Consider the following 20,386-nt stretch of genomic DNA (forward strand, 5'->3'; position numbering starts at 1 on the left):
ACTTCTCCTGCCAGTGTGGCAGTGTGACGAAAATGGAAACCTCATTACTGTATCTTGGTGCTGTTGAAGAAGGCAGGCAGAAGGAATGGGTAAACTATAATGAATTTAGTGAGCAGTAATAATGCAAATAGCTGGCTATCAAGTTTGAAGCTTAACCTTTTACCCACAATGACACTTATTATCATTATTACTCAGTGCACCAGAGAATAACATTGAAACACTTTAAAATCACTTATAAAATCTTCCGTTTGGGTATTGTACAGTAAGGGACACTTCTGGAGGGTACACCCATATGGAAATTTACGGCAAAAATGTACCATCCAGAAGTGTCCCTTACTGTACTACTATATGGGACAGGAACATTGATATTATGCAAATGGAATGAAGAAAGGCTGGATGTCTTCAAAGTGTGGATGCGGAGAAGAATAGAGAATTATCTGGGTCAAACTAGAAACTAATGAAAAGGTGTTATTGTAGAGGATACAAGAAGAATTTTAGATGCAATTGAAAAGATGAGAATCATTGGTTGAGAAGGAACAGTATAAGATACGTGCTATAGAATGCATGGTGGCAAGAAAAAGAAAGTGGGGTGAAAGAGGCTAACTGTAAGTGAAAGTTAATGAGTTTGGCTTTAGATAAATTTTGAAGAAGTTAGCTGAAGACCTTGATGCATGGAAGTATCTCAGCTGGAACATGTAACTTGCCAATAATGACAACATACATACGATGATGATGATAATGATAATGACAGTTTAAAATCGTTTCATATAAAATACTATATTCTCACTCTCATTACACCAAGATAACATTTTTTTTAGAAACATTATTCTAAGTTACATTACATTATCTCTTTTAAAATAATGACGGGAAACTTACCATTCCTCGTTTCTCAAGTCTGCACGCCAAATAACACTAAAAAGAATCAAAATACCGCATTAAAGAACGAAAGAAGAGAGAGGAAGATTTACTAGGTTATACTAGAAGGATTCAGAATTGCACATATTACCACATAAATAGTACTCACAAAAAAGGGAGAAATAGTTTTTATCGACAAGACGTTGGTAGTTAGCAACTAAGTCGTTAAAAAAATATTTTCCAAAGTTTAGAAGTATACTTAAGTAAAGGAGTTAACCTATCATAATATTCTGCAGGATTCAGGATTGAATAACAAGAAAAATAGCTGTATTTCATGTTTACAAGTGTAGGATTACAATGAGTTGATTTTGAGTTTAACGTCACTTTCATCAGCGATGCTATATGAGACGGGACCTACTGATTAACGTGGAATTCGAACCACGCGTGAGCTCCCACCGGGAGCGTAGGATTACAAGTATAAAACCATTACAACTGCTGTACGACGACTAAAACAAATGAGTGCATATAAAATATGACTTCATTAGATACTATTTTCCGCCAGCGGAACATTTAAAAAGCTCTGTGAACAGAACTGTATTTTATTGATTTGAAGTTTAACGTCCCGTTCAGCAACGAGGCTATATGAGGCGTTGACCTACTGATTAACGTGGAATCTGAACTACATGAGCTCCCACCGGGAATCGAACCCGGGTCTCCTAAGCAGAAAGTCCGTACACTAACCTCTTAGCCACGAAGGAGCTCTACTATACTTTATGTTTACAAGTGTAACGTTACTAGTGTGAAGCGTTATAAGTGCTATACGAACTCTGTCATTGCGAAACCCACATATATTCACAACTCTTACTTACGCGCATAGGTTACCATCACTGACGCGTTTGCTCTCTTCGAATTCACAGCGCGGGGCCACCACCTTCGCCCTGTTCCATCTCGGGTAGATAACATTCGTGCTTTCTAGTGGCTACCTAGCACAGCTTAGTTTTTTCTTTTCACGGACGCTATATTTATACGTAAATCATGAAAGAATTATAATATTTTCAAAAATTACTTACGTGGTCCCTGGGAGCTTCATCTATATCAAGTGGAGTATTGTCATGGCACCCAGCGCAAAACTTTTGTGGGACAATAAGAAGGAAATTAATGAAACAACTATGATTTTTCAACAATTATTTCGAGCGGTGTGCCTAAACTTGATCTGCATTGAAATATGTATCTACAAGACCAATTCACATCACCAATTCGTTAGTTGAATTATAACTTCGGCGCGTAACAAAATAATTTTGCTATGAGATGTGTGATAATTATCATCATTGCGTTGGAATGTCCGTCGCATCAAAGTTTTGGTCATAAAAATCAATAGCATATCCCGTAATCTTCGAATGAGTATTCTTTCTTTGTGTAATAACAAGCATTTACAACGATCTTCACTATTTCGAGTTACATTTTAATGCCTATTTTACTGCCAATTTTTTTTAAATTTTAAGTGCCTATTTTCCCGGTTTTTAGTGCCTAAAAATCCGGTCTCTAATTATCACTCACGATGGGGATATTTTCCGCAGAATGACTAACATCAGGACGCAACAAGGGTTTAATGCCAACGACCTAACCGGTTTCCTCAAATTTAGCGATCAGTGAAATCACAGTCGACTTATTCGGTGCATTACGTTGACCAAACATTCCGCGGAGTTTGTGAACAGTCTCTACATAATAATAACCACATTTGTAATAAGTTTTCACAATTACGCTGTTACGTCGTGAAGCGCTCCATTTCTACTCGCACAGAAAACAGATGACGATCGTGCGCTACTCGGCCCTCCATGACTACTAACCGGGAGATCTTAAGTTGACAAAACCAGAGCACCACACAATATGACGTCACTAAATGTGATAGTAAGTTGAGCAGTGTTTGCAACTGATTTGGTGTCAACTTATTGATTTTATACTAGAGTAACAGATCGGTAAAGAAAATATGTTTAAAAATGATTATCTGTTAATGAAGTAATATACTTAAAGAGATATTTGTATATTTGTATGAAAACATAGCATTTCCACACGCGATATTTGATGATGTGCTCCGCGAAAGATTTGTTGCCACAAAAAATTTGGAGATCCACAATATATAATTGACATAAAAATTAATGATAGGTCTACATCATATTAATATGTGACAGGCCCCTATCCATGGGGTCTAGGGGGGCGGGCCCCTCTAAATTTTTACGGTACTGGTTCCCTAAAATTTTCACAGTATGCTTGTAAATGAACTATAACAGGGTGCAAAATTTTAAAGTCAGACGCACTCGCCAATCCAAAAATAATGATCGCCAGTATCTCTCACGTACAAATTGAGATGTCCCCCCGCCCCAAACGGCCTTTGGTTTGACAAAGAAAGACTTCACATTCCGTGTTTTCTCTCACTCAGTGACAATTATTTTCTTACGAAACAGAAAATGCGCTGCCCTGTGAGTTCAGGCAGAAACCATTCCTACTGAACACTGGTCGCCAGCTCTAAATTTCTAGTCGCCAAATTCTAGTCGAAAATTTGTACGCTGAGCTATAACATGATGATTAACTATAATACGTTTGGATCGGGACTCCCTCCCAAAAATCTAGGGGTAGCCCGGTAGAAGTTTGGGGCTACCCCTAGATTTTTGGGGTGGCTACCAGCCTAGTATGTGATAAGTGGCCGTAACTTGAGGAGGGAGAGGGCAAATGCTTCCCCAAGGAAGCTCCCCGCCGTTCCAGGGGACCCATTTTAAGACAACATTTTCTTACTCCGTATACGATACTAACATGAAATTATAAATGATGCATCGAATATGTCCACTATATTATATAAACAAAACAACACATAAAAGGTAAATAAAACAAAAATGAGTCGTGGGCCCATTTCAATAAAAAAGTTTCTATTAGAGGCCCTAGAAGTAATGTTTATTTGCATGGCTTTGATATTTGTCAATATTGCCCCCTTAATTCATTTGTCATGTATGGAACGGGATCAAAGGTGTAACTAACGACCCGGGCCCATAAAGAGTAAGAGAAAGATGGAAAGAGGGACCCCAAGATTAGAGAAACAACTTTTTTCTAGAAGCACCAAATACGCGTATTAATGCTTACCCCCTCCCAAGAAAACAATCTAAGTTATGGCGCTGGATAAATGGATGCAGGTGTAGAATACATAAACATAAAAACAGTAATTTATGATTAAAATGAATGACTGCGTGTGAAAGAGGACTGTACTACTAATTTTTAAAAATTATAGAACGTTTACTGTATGTAGGAAACGATGGTAGTGTCCTATTTTATGAGTTGGAATTTGCAAAATTTACGAAAGAAATATGTAATATATTTCTCTGGTTCTCTAGGATTACGGGGGACCAAAACCGCGTAAAAACACAATGTTTATAGGTGGAATGAGTTCATGTTGCGGAAAGATAATTGATATTGATATGTGAGTAATTTGTGAACTGAGTAGACTGGAAATGTCGTGTGCGGAATGGAAAATTTTGCAATTACTATTTGCTATTAATTAGAATGGACAAATATAACGTGCATTGCGGCGTTCTAACCCGACTTCGCTTGCTAGCGCTCGCTCGGCAATATTTATTTATTTATTTATTGATACAAGTCATGGCCATTACCGGCATCTATGGCCTTAAGCACGTCTGCTTGGAGGGATGACATCCTCTGCGAGCACACAATCACGGTACGGGGGAGGGATATAAGTAACGGATAAGGAAAGAAGCGGCCTGAGGCCTGTAAATTAGATACCATCCCCGCATTTATCTGGTGTGAATGAGGAAATCCCTGGAAAAACCTCATTTAGGATAGCTAGCCTGAAAAAGCTGTTACACCTTTTCGACCGACTGACCCTGCCGGAAATCGAGCCCAGGACCAAAGGCGAGAGCATTAGCGACTACCCATGCTCAGCAATACTGTCTGAAACTCTTTAGTTAGTGGTATGTTTGGCTTTAGGTTGATTAACCTCAAAAACATTTAAGAAAACAACAATGATTTTCAACAAAAAATGCTGTCTCCCAGTAATCCAACATATGGCTAGTTTTCAAAGCACATACTGAGAAAAAAAATGTAGGTAGCGTACTCCAAATGGTAGGTTACATGCGTAATTCCTGTAGTTTTTGGACTTAACGTACAGCAAACGTATAACTGAAAACGCATGTTTTATAATACTTACTTTCCGTATAAGTGTTCCATCTATACGTACTTTCCGTATGAAACAATATAGGCGGTCAGGATCTCACATACAAATCCACGCAGAATGTCCATAGTAGAATAGAATGTAACATAGGTGATATACAGAAAACTGTTAGATGTCAGACATCCTGCAATGGTATGATGTAACATCTAAGGGCAGTGTGCATGTAGTATACGCTACATACTGATTTCTGTAGTAAGCAAGAGGATTTTGTATATTTGTACAATATACCGCTGTCCGGAGAACGGATTTTTCTTAGTGTGCAGTTCATAAGCAAGGGCGCCCATGTTGTGGTTTGCAAGGGGGGCAAGTATAAGCGACGTTTCAAATATAGTTTCAAATTTTGCTGTAAGTAATGTAAAAATTCTATTGGGTTTTCAGTATTCCCAAGTACAACTTCCTCTTAGGGGGCGAGCGCCCCACCTTTCCCCCTTGATGGGCGCTCTTGTTCATAAGTAATGCAGTTAGACTATGTGGGTGCTGAACCTGTGGGTTCAGTATTTCTTGATAAATCCATTAAATGTTGTGCGTGTAATCCACAACGCACACAGATATAGGCGGGAATTCCTGTCACTTAAGGACCTCCCCATTTTAAGGCAGTAATAAATGAGAAAATTGTCGATAAGTGATTCGCCTACTTTGATTTGCGAATAGTTGGTACTATGTGCGACTTTGTCCATGCGGCGTCTAGGGTATGGTCGACATCGATAAGCTAATAAAACGAAATACTTCAAAAGTTGAAACGTAAACGTAAACCTCCTGTAACTTAGGTATAGGCTGCATAATTACTTTATTACATCAGTGTTAATGTGCATCCTTAAATTGGGATAGAGCAGTTTCCGAAGTTCAGATCAATATGAAATGAAATCTTTGAGTTTTACGTCCCACGGTTATGCCGGTGAGGCTAAAGGAGACGGTTCAGATCAATAATACGTGGACAAATTCGTATTAGTTTGAAACCCACATTTCTCGATGAAAAGTGTCATCACGCCTTCTAGACTGTACATGTGTTGGCGCATACCAGTGATTCACCAGGAGCAGGTAAAATTCAAGGGCACCACAAGAGATAATTGTTCAAAAATTACATTTTAAAAAAATTATGGGTGCACACTTAGTAGTAGTAATAGTAGTAATGATAGTATAGTAGTAATAAGGCAGTAGTAGTAGAGTAGTAGTTTACTAGTAGCCAGGCCCGCAACCAGAGGGGGGCCAGGTCCCTCTAAACTTTTTGTAGCCCCTCCAGACTTCAATACAAAATTTTATTATTAATCCAAAAAACAATTTAGATATTTATAAGATAATTTTAAAGACTTGGCCCCCCGTAACAGATTCACGGTCCTCCCAAACCTTTGTAGCTGGTTTCGGCCCTGGTAGTTGCAATGATAGTATAATAATAGGCTAATAGCAGTAGTAGTAGTAGTATAGTAAGGCAGTAATGGTAGTAGTTGAGTAGTAGTAGTAATAATAGTATACTAGTAGTAGTAGAGTAGCAGTAGTTCGGGTTAGGTTAGGGTAGGTTCAGGCAGCGAAATAGTCATATTTCAAGTCCCTTGTACATTATATTGCAGCCCTGGAATAACGCCCTTATGGAGAGTTTCATAGAATTAAAGCAACATCTTATTGCTGTATCTATGTTCACAGATGACTTACATATTCTGCGCCTTCATAAATAAATTCCCTAAACATTTGTCTTTTGTTTTGAATTAACACCTTTTACCTGTAAATTGTAATTTTAAAAATGTCCACGTATTCTTAATCCCGTTTCTGCCACTCCAAAACACTTACTAAACCTACAAGAGTTCATTTGGTGCTAAAATAAATTGATATATCATGAATGTCAGTACACTTATAAAATAGAACATAACTGAGGAAACGTGAAATTTCGATCTTGATACACGTATCAGTGCGCAGCATGAAATGAGATTTTTTTAAAAATCCCGGCGTTCTTGCCGCCTTTGATGGGACAAGCCGCAATTATTTACGCATTATTCAGTGCATTGTTTGTGTATAATCTTGTTCGTTTGTGGAATGTAAAACGCAACTCACACAACCGCTGTAACATAATGTTTTTTTATTGCCCACCAGTGGACGAACAAATTCCAGGTATGTCTTAAATTATAATCCACCTTGGCATATTATCTCAGCAGTAATACTGTCAACAGAGCTGCCTTGCTTATGGATACACTGCACATTAAGTGCTCCAGGGTAGTGACGACATTAAGTGACGTCATGTCCTGTTGCTGTGGTTATGTCAACTTAAGAACTCCCCTACTAACCACAAAGATAACAAATGAAAATCGTGTAACGTTCAGTGCTGCCAACTTACTAGAACAGAAATGGCGGGCATTTCAAAAGTTGTATTCTTTATGGGACACCCTTTATAAACAAGTAGGAATGTCATGTGTACACCACGTGAGGAAATTTGGTTTGTATGGTATGATACTTTCTCAATATTCAAAACAGAAGTTGTAGTAGATTTCTGTCACTTCCGGCTTTAATATAGTTATTAGAGCGGGAGATGAAATATATTCTTGTGGCGCTTAATTGATTACAGAAAACCATTCTTCACTGTCTATTAACATTCTAACTATACAGCGATCAACGTTAGATCTGTTACTTCGGGTTAGAATAGAGATTTAGGAGATAAAATGGTAAGTATTCTTAGAACACTAAATCGATTCCCAACAAATGCTTCCGGCTATCTCTTCTCACTCTTCCTCTGTGTAGGTCAATATCGAAACCAGAAGTGGAAGAGGATTTCTATCATTTCCGGTTTTAATAGAGAGTTAAGAGTCTTCATCCCGGCGAAATTAAAATACCGCTAATTTTACAGTGATTATGTGATATCTTCAAATAGATAAAAGATAATTGAAATATGGAACAAGAGCGCCCTAGACAATATTATTTTGCGTGAGGTACCGTTATCACAAGTCACCTAGCGGCTTTCCGTTTTCAGCTGTTTAGAAACACGAAAAAAAATGCCGATTTTCCAAATGGCTCGAAATCGAAAGCAGATAAGTGAGTCGTGATAACGGTTTCTCATGTAAAATAATATTGTCTAGGGCACTCTTGTTCCACATTTCGATTATATTTTATCTATTTGAAGATATCACATAATTACTGTAAAATTAGCGGTATTTTAATTTCGCCGGGATGAAGACTCTTAAAGAGGACTTAAACGTATTCTTGAGTTACTTAATCTATTCTAGGAGACTGCATCTCGATATCTATTGTCGTTTCTGTTCTATAGTGATCAACGTGAAAAGGGGAACAGTTGTACATCAAATAATTCTTGATTTTCCCCCTCCCCTTATTGTAAGTTATAAACCAAACTCCTTATTAAATTATACTGGACTTATTTCTAAATTAATTTATTATTACGACTAAATGATAACAAAGCGTTATGCTACTACTTTTTAAGAAAAAAGCGGGTACTGCTATTAAACTGTGTCCATACTGAAATTTCCAGAAATTACGAAACAGAACTTTCTATTTTATTCCGGAGTCTATGTACCAGCTCTAAAGCAGGTCAACAGTGTTCATAACCCTAAAGCAATAAGCAACATGATTCACCAAATTCAATGATCAGAGAGACTTGAGGGGTGTAGATGCAAAAGTGGCAATCTCCACTCGGCCGAATTTTTCAGGACAAGCGATTAATTGATATCTCGTAAACCCCATAAGATTTTAACATACAGATTTTTTTTTTTTTTTTTTTTTTTTTGGCATAGTAGATCGTAGCAATATTAGAGGGTTGAACATAAATTTTACCCAGAGAAAGTCCCTCATCTTTTGTAATTACTGTTTCAAAATTGGAGATTGCAAGTTTTGAAAATGAACCTTGAGATTTTTTCACAAACAATTTCCTTTTGGGGGAATTTTCTCCCCTCAGGTGCACGATAGGGATATGCACGTTATACCGTTCGAAAGGACGATTCATGCCGAAGAGAACGAGGTACGATGCGTGATTTTAGGATGCATAGCGATAATACCGTAGATACTTTACTAAACTCGTTGACTAAAAATGTGTAAATAAAGCAAAAATTCAAACATTGAAAAAGTTCCTGCACATTTGTATTTACTCTAGGATCATGGTTTGTATCTCGCTTTATTCCAGATAAGAGTAGGCTTCCAACGGTACCACTTCTATATGACTATAAATGTCCCTGAGGGGAGAAATTTACAACAAAAGGGCAATTTTCTCCTGAAAAAAACTTTTTTTTTTTTCGATTTGAGCGGGATTTTCCTGCTTCTGGTACATATAGGGAAATTTGAGTTCTACATTTGGAAACTCTGGTTTATAACGAAACCACCGAGGTACAAACTATGTTTCTACGATTAATAGGGATGCGTCACGTGATATTCGCCTTCAGTTTTTACTAGGAGGATGTAGGTTTTAATCCAAATAGACTTCACCGCTCGGTCGGGGACACTTAAAACAATACAGTCCCATCTTTAACTCAATTTCTCAAAAAATTGGAGATTGCCACGTTTGCATCTACATCCCTCAATTATGGCCCGGAGTGAGTTAGCCTGACCTTGACAGACTCGTTGACTCGGTAATCCGAACAGATCAGAGTGACTCGGAGATAAAACATAAATCTAGAATTTTCTTTATACCTTATGCTACCCTGAGTGTGTCCAAGTATTATCAATCAATCAATCAATTCTGTAATATGTAAAACCAAATCAACTGACTCACTGCCATAAAATAACGGGTACTTTCGGTTGACGTGGAAAATCGAAATTTCGCATGATTGTAGCTTTTCGAGACTAACCCAGAGGAAAATTCCCAAAAGTTTATATTTTTAAATTTTAAGGGGTCTAAAGGGGAGATGAAGAAATTCCCCATGTTATTTAAATGGTGCTTCTATTGGACCTATAATTTCATGTCTTCAGTATTTGGAATTGGAATAAAAACTTGAAATTCGGTATGCTTGTACGTTTCCATTTCCGTTAAAGAGGTTACCCAAGTGAATCTCCAAAAAATAAATAAAAATTTCCAACTTTAGAGTGGCCTTATGGGGAACTGAAAAATCTTTTCCATGTTATTTATATGGGACATCTACAACCCTAAAATGTTTAGGCACTTCTAGCAGGATTAGAATGATGAAATTTGGCATGATTGTAGCCTTCCGGGAATAAACCACAGGAAAATTGCCAAAAGTGAATATTTTTAGATTTTAAGAGGTCTGCAAAATCTTATCTTTTAGATAGCTGAAATAGGAAAAGAAACTTGAAATTCCGTAGAAATGTGGGCTTAAGAGGCACGAGGCCGTAGAAGAGGAAACGCGGGAATCTGCGAGCGAAGCCAACATCTAGCCAAAGGCTAGTCAAAGTACAAACGCGTGAGAATCATAGAAATGTTTTTTCTTTATGAGGGGTCATCAAAATTTAGTGAAGCAAACCTGTAATTATTGTCGTGCAGGATATGCGATTGAGTCGAAACAGTTTTACGTTAAATCTTTTTGTGTAATCTACGTTCAAAACTAATGGATTCCTTTTCAGATTGGGAAAACAAATAGTCATAAAATTACATTTGAAATAGTCAAGACATGGTGGACTGTGGAATATTTAAGCTGGAATAGTGGAAATTATTAATCTACTATAAACTTCTGCAGTAATGTTGTACAGCTGTTAGGTGTTTTGGTTGCTTCCATGTGATCGGTTCGGTTTGGGTCACTGGGTCAAGCGGGTCTGAGAAGCGAGTTCTAGACCCAGATGACCCGAACAAAAGTCATGTCCAAAGGGAAATATTACCTGCACCATCACTCCTACATACAATTGGAACAGCATCATCACTCCTACACACAACTCGAATAATCCGGAAACCTCTCAACTGCTCAACTGACTAACGAAAGGGCCTTTGGTTCACGTGATCCTGGATTCGATTCCCAATGTATTAACTTGAACGTTTTACTATGGTTCCGATACCACTTTTAACCGTAGATTCATGTCTCGATACACTGAGTGCTGAAAAGGGTCGCTGAACTTCAATAAACAAACAAATTCAATTCGGCTCCACTCTCGTTCCAATGCTGCCTATAGGTTTAATCAATATCTGTTAAGTGGCTTCCTAGGGAAATATGAGTGAGAAAAGATAAAGGAGAATGGTGCTGATTAGATCAATACCTGTATGTGTCGAAGTCAAGAAAGCATGGAATTTTAGTCCCAGATCGGTCTGCCTTGAATGGCAGACGCCTTCATAATCATAGGCTACGTTTGCAGATGACTAATTTTAATGAATAATACGAGGAGTATTCAGAAAGTAATGTTACAATGACGATATTTCTGAAGTTTTGTCCGTTATACTGGAATGAGTAGTGTGCGGAAATTTTAACTATGGACTTGGCAACTGTGCAGTTTCACTCATCCGTCACCTACAGCGCTAGTTGTATGTAAACGCAAATGGTGACTCGTTTGAAAAACTGATCTCGCAAAGAAGCTCTCTCAGTTACTCGATTTCTGTGAGCGAAACATGTAACCGCGGCTGAAATTCACCGACAGCTGGTAGAAGTTTATGAAGAGACTGTAATGTCTCGTCATCATGTCGCAGAATGGTGTCGAAAGTTTGCAGTTGGTAGAGAAAATGTCACCGACGAGGAGCGCAGTGGACGATCCAGCACGGCATCAACAGATTTGAACACAGCTCTAGTAGAGAAGCTGATTCAGGACAATAGGAGAAGGACAGAATGGGGAATGTTGTTCGAAAGTGTCCGACACATTGTGCACGATATTCTCCAGTACCAGAAAGTTTGTATGGAGAATACTGAACACGCATGGACGGAATCTTTACCAGGACGGAAACTTCGAACTCACCCTACGATGCCACAAGTGCCTCAACTGATATGGACACTATGTCGAAAAATAACCTAATATATGTGATATCTGTTGGATGTATTGGTTGTATGAAATAATATACACACGTTTTATTGCAGCTTTGTAATCTTTCCTAGTAGCAAGAAAGCTTTCGGTTAGTTGGCCCGTGCTTAACTTTTGGTTTTCTACGCTTGCACTTGAAACGCATGCTGTCATACGATCCCCCTTTTGTGGTACTTGCAAACGATGCTTTAAGCCCTTCGCAGAGCGCGATAGCATCATTGGCCGTTCATTGGCTATTGACTTGATTTGACTTGTAAAATACTTGCGTCAAGCTTGAATGGAACACTGAATGTAACTTCGTTACTGGAATCCAGTTTGCAGCATGCTCGCACGTTTTCCAATCAAGCTAGATGCAAGCTCGGCCGACTTGCAATTCAAGCTTACAGGAAGTTGTCTCTGCTACTAGGGTTACTTTCTGATAGCTCCTCGTATTTCACCTAAATATAGGTTAATAACTCCTCGTAATTCACTTAAATATAGGTTAATAGCTCCTCGTAATTCATCTAAATATAGGTTAATAGCTCCTCGTAATTCACCTAAATATAGGTTAATAGCTTCTCGTAATTCACCTAAATATAGGTTAATATCTCTAATTATAAATCTTAGTCTGTTTCATAATTCCTGCTCGCTAATTTGTCTATTTGCTTTATTTTTAAACATAAGAGAAAACAACTGGATATTCCAGCCCTGGAGTACTAGCCTAGTGGTCTAGCTTAACTCCGATAATTACGAAGATGTACTGGGACATACGTACCTTCCGACAACAGTTAATTAAAAACGGCAAATCCACCCTAACGAACAAAATCGAGTATAAACTTATTTTGATCTTCTTAAGATTACTTACCTTTGCATTTTTAAGTTCCGGATCTGAGACGTTTTCACTATTCACTAATTTGTAAACATCGCCTGGAAACATAAATTAAACGCTGCATTAGAAATCTAATAATAAATAAATTTTACTAAAACAAAATAAGAAAATACCAAAAGTTTTCTTAGTATATTAATTAGTTAAAATTATGTAACAGTTATTTGTATGTTTGATTAAAACTGTCATGTGTTGAAAATAAAATGAAACTATAAAGTTAGATTTAATCAGTGGCGTACGGAAAGGGTGTTAGGGGGTTTAAATCCTTTTTTGAGCAAGATGTTGCGGAAAAATCAGGAAAATTCAACAGGTAATATATATATATATATATATATATATATATATATATATATATATATATATATTAATATATAGGGTGTCCCTTATTTTGGGTAATTTCGTGTTGCGATACGCACACCCCTCAAATGTATTCTATCTGACCATAAATATGCATTAGTGAAATAGCAGCTCTCTACGAGAACGTTAACCCGTGACGACTTGACGACAAATTCATGAAATGGCATTTCCACATTATAATATAATTTAAAATTTCCAAACTATAACGGAGAAACTAAACGAGACAGAGAAACGAAACTTTGCACGAAGCAACTCAACAAAGGGCGACATCTCCTCGTGTATTGACAAATAGCACCGGATGAACAGTGTTGTCAACCCAAGACAAGGTTGTGTTTTTGTAAATGGAATGACCCAAATTGAATATCCCCATTGGAAGTAGCAATAAAAATAAAGATAAAAGAGATACTAAAGGCAGATCAGTGTTGCAAACTTTTTGAGAAATAACATGTAATATGTGTTGATGCAAACAGGGAGTGAGGTACTAACGTTTTATACACTTTAAATCAAATATTGACAAGAATTGTTTGCGTTGACTCTAAGTCTAGAAGCATCCGCTGAACAGTGTAGCCATCAACAGAAGGGAGAAATTGAGTTTGAAAGAGATACAATAACTCGAAAAAGGTCACTAGTTCTTTATGCTTTGAAACCTATAATTCAAGGCGATAGAGCATGAGGAGTAGAACCAAGGTTATGTGAGATCGATAACTATACGATATCTTGTAAAAGCTGACAAGTAAGGTTTGTGAAAAGTTGCAACACTGCACAGCGTGTTAGAATCCCAACAACCTGGTTAAAATATGGAAACAGCGTTCAATTTACATGGGTTTATGTGCTCGTGGGCTTTTGAGAACGCTGGTAACCATGATGAAATCAAGAGTAAAAAAGCCGCTGTTGTGCAGCATTGTCATCTTTTACAAACCTTAGTTCTCTACTTTAACAAGATACCGAATGTATCTGTCAGTACGTGAGTTGTCAATCTCACATAACCACGGCGTTACTCCTCATGCTCTTCTGCCTTGCATTATAGGTTTTAAACCATACAGCACTAGTGACTAGTGACTAGTTACTGTATCTCTTCCAAACTCAATTTCTCCCTTCTGTTGATGGCTACACTGTTCAGCGGGTGCTTTTAGACTTAGAGTCAACGCAAACAAATTCTTGTCAATATCTGATTTAAGGTGTACAAAACGTTAGTACCTTACTCCCTGTGTGCGCCAACACATATTACACGTGATTTCTCGAAAAGTTAGCAACACTGATCTGCCTTTACAATCTCTTTTGTCTTTATTTTCATTGTTACTTCCAATGGGGATATTCAATTTGGGTCATTCCATTTACAAAAACACAACATTGTCTTGGATTGGCAACACTGTTCACCCGGTGCTGTTTATCACAACACAAGCAGGTGTCGCCCTTTGTCTAATTGCTTCGTGCAAAGTTTCGTTTCTCTGTCTCTTTTAGTTTCTCCGTTATCGCGGTTGGAAATTTTAAATTGTATTATAATGTGGAAACGCCATTTCATGAATTTGTCGTCAAGTTAACATTCTCGTAGAGAGCTGTTATTTCACTAATGAATGTTTATGGTCAGATGGAAAACATTTGAGGGGTGTGCGGATCGCAACACGAAATCACCCAAAATAAGGGACACCCTAATATATGTACCATCTACCAAAAAGTCACCGGCCACTTCACAACTTTCGTAATGAAGCAAATCATGACCTACCTAATATCGGGTAGGGTCTCCTTTGGATTGGATCACAGCAGGGGTGCCCATCCCCCCCAAAGCTGATGGCGCACTCCCCCCCAAAACTAATAATCTCTTCCCTCCTCAAAACTCAAGTCCTCTAAAAACAATTGCCCAGTGTAGCAGTAGTTTTTATACACTCTGTAAAGAAAAAATAGCGACACCTCAATTCTCAAACTAACTTACACAGAAAACCATAGTTTCAGCCCGTTAGAAGAGGAATAGAAGGAAATGAAGAGTGGGATAGTTCATTTGCGTTATCTGTGACACCTGTGGTGTAGGACATCGCTTGTCAATTGTTTGTGTATCAGTAGTATTTTCGATAGATGGCACTGAGTGCGTCTCGTAAATTATTGTAGTAAGAATTCTGCATTGCATTTGTGATGTATAGGCTGAGGTAAATAGCATTTTATGATTGTTCTTTGCTTTCTCATTGTTTGGATAGTGTGTCAAGTGGCAAAATTTTTGTTGTGCAGTGTTGTTTGTGTGTGATATTGTTGCTACATGTGGACTGTAAACAAATAAGATGGGTAAGAAATGTGAGTTGTGGCCAATCTCTAAAGGAATAGATGGAATTCTGAAAATCCATCATTCTACGGCAGGAAGAGTAATTCACAAGTGCAAACAGCATAACAAATCGTCCCTTCGTCAACAGTGTGAAAGAAAAAAGAAAGCATTACCCAGAGCAGATTGCTAAATGAAATCAATAGCACCGCAGATTTAATGAGTGATTTCCCCAAAAATCGCTTTTGTAGTTTGACATGATCTTGGAACTGCAGTTACTTGTACAACTGTATTGTCTTGACTGTATGAAGAGGATATTACAAAGAAAAACCGCGTAGAAAGTCGAAACTGACAAAACACAGAGGACTTCAACATGTAGTTTTGTGAGTCGATATGCAACTTGGACTTATGACAACTGAAAGCATGTCGTTTCCTTCATTGATAAGAAGTTTAGAATAGTGGGAAACGATAGTGGTGTGAAGTTGTGGATACGAACAAGCAAGGAACTTGACAATGATTTTGTTTAAGAGATTCAAATATTCAGTTACTGAGTGATGATATGGGCATGGTTCACCGTTAAAGACGTCAGAACGACGGATATATGTGAAGGATCGTTTGATGCACGAAAATATCTTCAAATTCTGGCACGTAAAGTTCTTACAACAGCTAAAGATGACTTTTCTGAAGAAGATATGGACTACTTCCTTTCCCAGGACGATAATGCTTCATGTCACCGAGCCAAAATTGTTAATACGTGGTTCAAGAATATGACTATTTAGAGACTCGTGTGGCCTACAAACCCACCCGACATGAATCCAGTTGAAAATTTGTGGATCAATATGAGTAGAAATTTCAATAGACAAATATCTCAAATAGAATGGAATTCAAGGAACAGATAATCCGGGTGTTATTCCGTGATATCGAGGTTGCATTTTGCAATAGCTTTGTTACCAGTGCGGGAAGCCCATGGTGCACATACAAAATACTAGTTTGGTGTATCGTACTTCTCGATGTTTGCACACAATATGTCTTACCCTAAAGAAATTCCATTTCTTGTTTTCTGCTATTGTTGTTGATCTTTTTCAGTTTTATGAATTACTCTTCCTACAAACGATTTTGCTCAAAACACACATAGCTACTTATATATGCATATAAATTCACTAAATTCATGTCAAAAGCCTGAAACTCTGGCGCAAGTATTAAGAATGAACTGCTCATTAGGAATATGCCTTGTAATATTATCAGGAATTCATGTAAAAATTCATATTGATTAAAGTATGTTGAGAAAACCATATTAGAGCAAGTGTCGCTATTTTTTCTTTACAGAGTGTAGTACTAGTAATTATTATTTTTGTTGTTGTTTTTATTTCCTGTAGTAGTATTATAGAATGTTGTAGTAGTAGTAGGGGCAGTAGTAATTATAAAAATGGCATTACTTTTATTAGAAGTCTTGGTAGTGTACAATACTAAATATGTTCTATAAGGATATTGAAGGGTATAAAAACTTCTACACACTGTGTATGGCACAGGTATTCTTTTTTTTACAATTAGTAGTATTATTTTTTCTTTACAAAATATTGATATAATTCCCTTGTACATGAAAAGTAAGACGCAAGTTACGAGTTATTGAGTTTGATACCAAAAGAAAATGTTATCCTCGAAATTAGCCTACAAAAAGAAGTGATATCCAACAAAAAACATTCCTGTAAAAGAGCGAAGTACGAGTGGCCATAAAAAGAATTGAAATCACAAAAATAGGCGACAAGTTCTGGTGGACAACAGTTACAAACATCACTGGCTCACTTCAAATTTAGATTTGAAAGTTGGCTGTTGTCTGTATGGTTACCACTAGCTCACAATTATGTCAAACTACTTTATAATTTTCAACAGACAACATAGGCAAGTTTCAAATCTAAATTTGAAAGTGATTCCTTGAGTGTTTGTAACTGTTGTTCACTAGAACTTGGCGCCATCCTTTCATATAGCAACTTGCGCGGTACTTCATTCATAGAGTTTCTAAGCAGGGGGTAGGGGGATTCATTCTTGAAATTTAAAATAAAAAATCGCATCGTGTTCCAATGTTATTCTGACGACAGCAAAATTACTTATTCGACATTAGAGTAAAATTCTTCCCCAATTTTTTTATTCCCCCCAATTTTTTTCTCGATGGCACAACTTGCGCCATTCATCCCTCCTGTGGGCGACCCTTCTCTCTTAAAACGAACCAACCTTTCCTTTCATACGGCTACTTGCGCGGTACTTCATTCATCGAGTATCGAAGCAGGGGGTACGGGGGTTTACCCAGGAAAGTTTTTGAAAATTAGCTTCTCAAAATCGTGTTTTAATGCTATTCCGACAGTAAAATTGCTAGTTCGAAAGTAGAGTAAAATCCCCCCCAAAATTTTTATAAATGGCGCAGCTTGCGCCATACATCCCCCCTGTGGGCGGCCCTGGATCACAGCATGTATCCTCCGAGAAAGGCTTTCCACCAGTTGCGGATAGATATCAGGTGGGATGACAGCCCACTCCTTCTGCAAGACGGTTTCAAGTGCGGCAGATGAGTTTGCACGAGTTGGTCTGAACCTTAAAAGCTGCTCCAATTCATCCCACAGATGTTCCACGGTGGTCAAGTCAGGCCATTGAGCAGGCCATTGGAGTCGTTGCACATTGTTCTCGTCATACCACGACATAAAATTGGCAGCTTTATGGCAAGGGGCATTATCATCCTGATACTAACATGAGTCCATTCCAAAGTATTTTCACAATGTAGGAAGCACTGAATTGTCCAAAATGTCCAGATAATTTGCACTCCTCATGTTACCAGGCTCAACCACAAGTGGGCCTAGATCGAACCAACAAAATGCACCCCACACCATTACACCGCCACCACCAAATTTCACTGTTGGCACAATGCACTCTGGTAGGAAGCGTTCCCCGGGTTCTCGCCACACTTACAACAGGCCATCTTATATGAAACACGTGTAGCGTGATTCACCACTCCATAATCCATTCCATTGGTTTAGCGTACAATTTCTATTAGCCTTACACTATGCCAACCTCCTGCCTTTGTTTGTTGGAGTGATGTGTGGCTCACTGCTCTATCATGGAAACCAAGTGCATGCAGTTCTATCCTAAACTAATGTGCAGTATGGAACTCGTGCTGGATGGCAGATGCAGTTTCACGGCGATTGCTGGATACCACTTGTTTCAGCAATCTCCGGTCCCTATCCGTCAATTTTTTGAGTCGCTTGAGTCGCCCGGGCCGTTTAGGAACACTAGTGACACCGTGACGTTTCCATTTCAGGATTACATCACCTACCGTTGATTGTGGGTTGCGTAATAGGGCACTAATGACACGATTCGACAAACACGCAATATGACAACCGATAATGACTCCACTATCGAAGTTCTTGTCTGGGCGCCATTCTCAGTCAAACTGACTCCTCGCATGACGCACGATCACTGATAACATATATATATATATATATATATATATATATATATATATATATATATATATATATATGTATAAAGAAAAAGCACGGTTAACCTGAAGTTATAGAGGTTGAGTGCTTGAACCACCCCTTCGATGAAATCCTGCGTACGGCACTGGATTTAGTTGAGTCTGTCATTTTTTTTGGCTCCAATTTTTGTTATTTTTAATTTTTAACTTCCATATCATGTTCTGTATCATTATAGGAAATCTTATAAATTTACTATGACCGTCCGATTCATCAGTCTGTCTGCAGACGTCAGAGCAAAATTAGTAAGAAATAAGAAGAGATTGGAGCAATGTCTCGGATCTGAGCTATCGCCCGCCTAAAATTTGAGGGCATGATACAAAAATGTTCATAACTGGAGAAATTACCATCAAATTCGAGATGCAGTTAAAGATAACGGGCTTTATGCAGAGCCGTTCCGACGCGTGATTAGTGACATACTAAAGAGTTCGACTAAGATATGTTTCCTGCAGTAGTCAGGCCTTTAGTATGACGCTAATCATACGTCAGAACGACTCTGCATAAGGCGGAATATTTCGTTTGTTGGACTTTCATATTCCTCTAATGTAAAAATGGATTGGCAGCAGGGGTGGTGTAAAGGTAGATCCAAAGAAAAATGTGTGATATTCCACCTTTCTTATACAAAAATACGACGAGAAAGTATACACTGTAATTGTGTTAAGCAGAAACATGCATAACAAAGTCTACGCAAAAAAAATGAAATGTCGGGCTAGAAAAGAATGCATAAATGTTGAAGGCATCATGTGTGTATATAGATAGATACATAGATATACTACATATAGAGTAAAACTTCTTACAGAATTAAAAGAGACTTGGAGACTTGGATCCACTTTGGTGCTGGATCCAAGAGTTAAATTTTGCATAAGCTTTCAGTAAAATAAAATGAAATCTAAAGAAACACACTAACATTAACATGGTTTGAATGCTTGCATACGGTATCATTATAGTTTTCTCCTCATAAAAAAATTCTTAACTAGCATTTATCTTTCAGCAAGTATACCATGAAATAAACTGGTAAAAATTTAAAATATTTTAGTGGTTCGTACCTTTATTGAAGGGATTCAATTTTAGGCAGTCAGTTTTCTCTTGCTGTCGTATCTTCATATCAGCCGTGACAATATCTATCTGAAACAAATACTCCTTTGTAATTAACAAATATTAAGACCTGTTTAAATTGAACAGACCTATTTATCCCTATATGAATCGTATTTGTTTGCACATAGAGGGGAAAATACAGAAATAAATAATCTAGTTCGCAATCAAATCAAAAGCGGTAATGTGGCCAAAATGGTTTCATTGGCTATGTAGTTCGGATTTGGCAAGGAACAACAGATGCTATTGACTTCCGGGTAGGTAGGTTAGTGGATGAAAGATTCTTACAGTGCACAAAGGAAAGTACAAGTAACGTTTGTTGATTTAGAACAATT

At 37.8% G+C, this 20,386-nt stretch overlaps 1 protein-coding gene and 1 pseudogene across 2 annotated transcripts in view; one reads left to right on the forward strand and one right to left on the reverse strand.

Annotated features, from left to right (window-relative positions):
• Window positions 1–20,386, reverse strand: part of LOC145691705 (uncharacterized) — a 51,153-nt gene that overhangs the window by 15,470 nt on the left and 15,297 nt on the right. Inside the window, exons 2-4 of the mRNA XM_081767045.1 lie at window positions 20,006–20,084; window positions 12,813–12,874; window positions 877–912 (exon numbers count right to left, since the gene is read on the reverse strand). Coding sequence (XP_081623171.1) covers window positions 877–912; window positions 12,813–12,874; window positions 20,006–20,084 — 177 coding nt within the window. The remainder of the gene's footprint in view (window positions 1–876; window positions 913–12,812; window positions 12,875–20,005; window positions 20,085–20,386) is intronic.
• Window positions 1–20,386, forward strand: part of LOC145691704 (glucose dehydrogenase [FAD, quinone] pseudogene) — a 158,785-nt pseudogene that overhangs the window by 12,858 nt on the left and 125,541 nt on the right. The gene's annotated exons all lie outside the window — the stretch shown is intronic.

Source organism: Thermobia domestica, chromosome 8 (genome assembly GCF_964235325.1).
Source record: "Thermobia domestica chromosome 8, izTheDome1.hap1.1, whole genome shotgun sequence".
Classification (NCBI taxonomy): Eukaryota; Metazoa; Arthropoda; class Insecta; order Zygentoma; family Lepismatidae; genus Thermobia; species Thermobia domestica.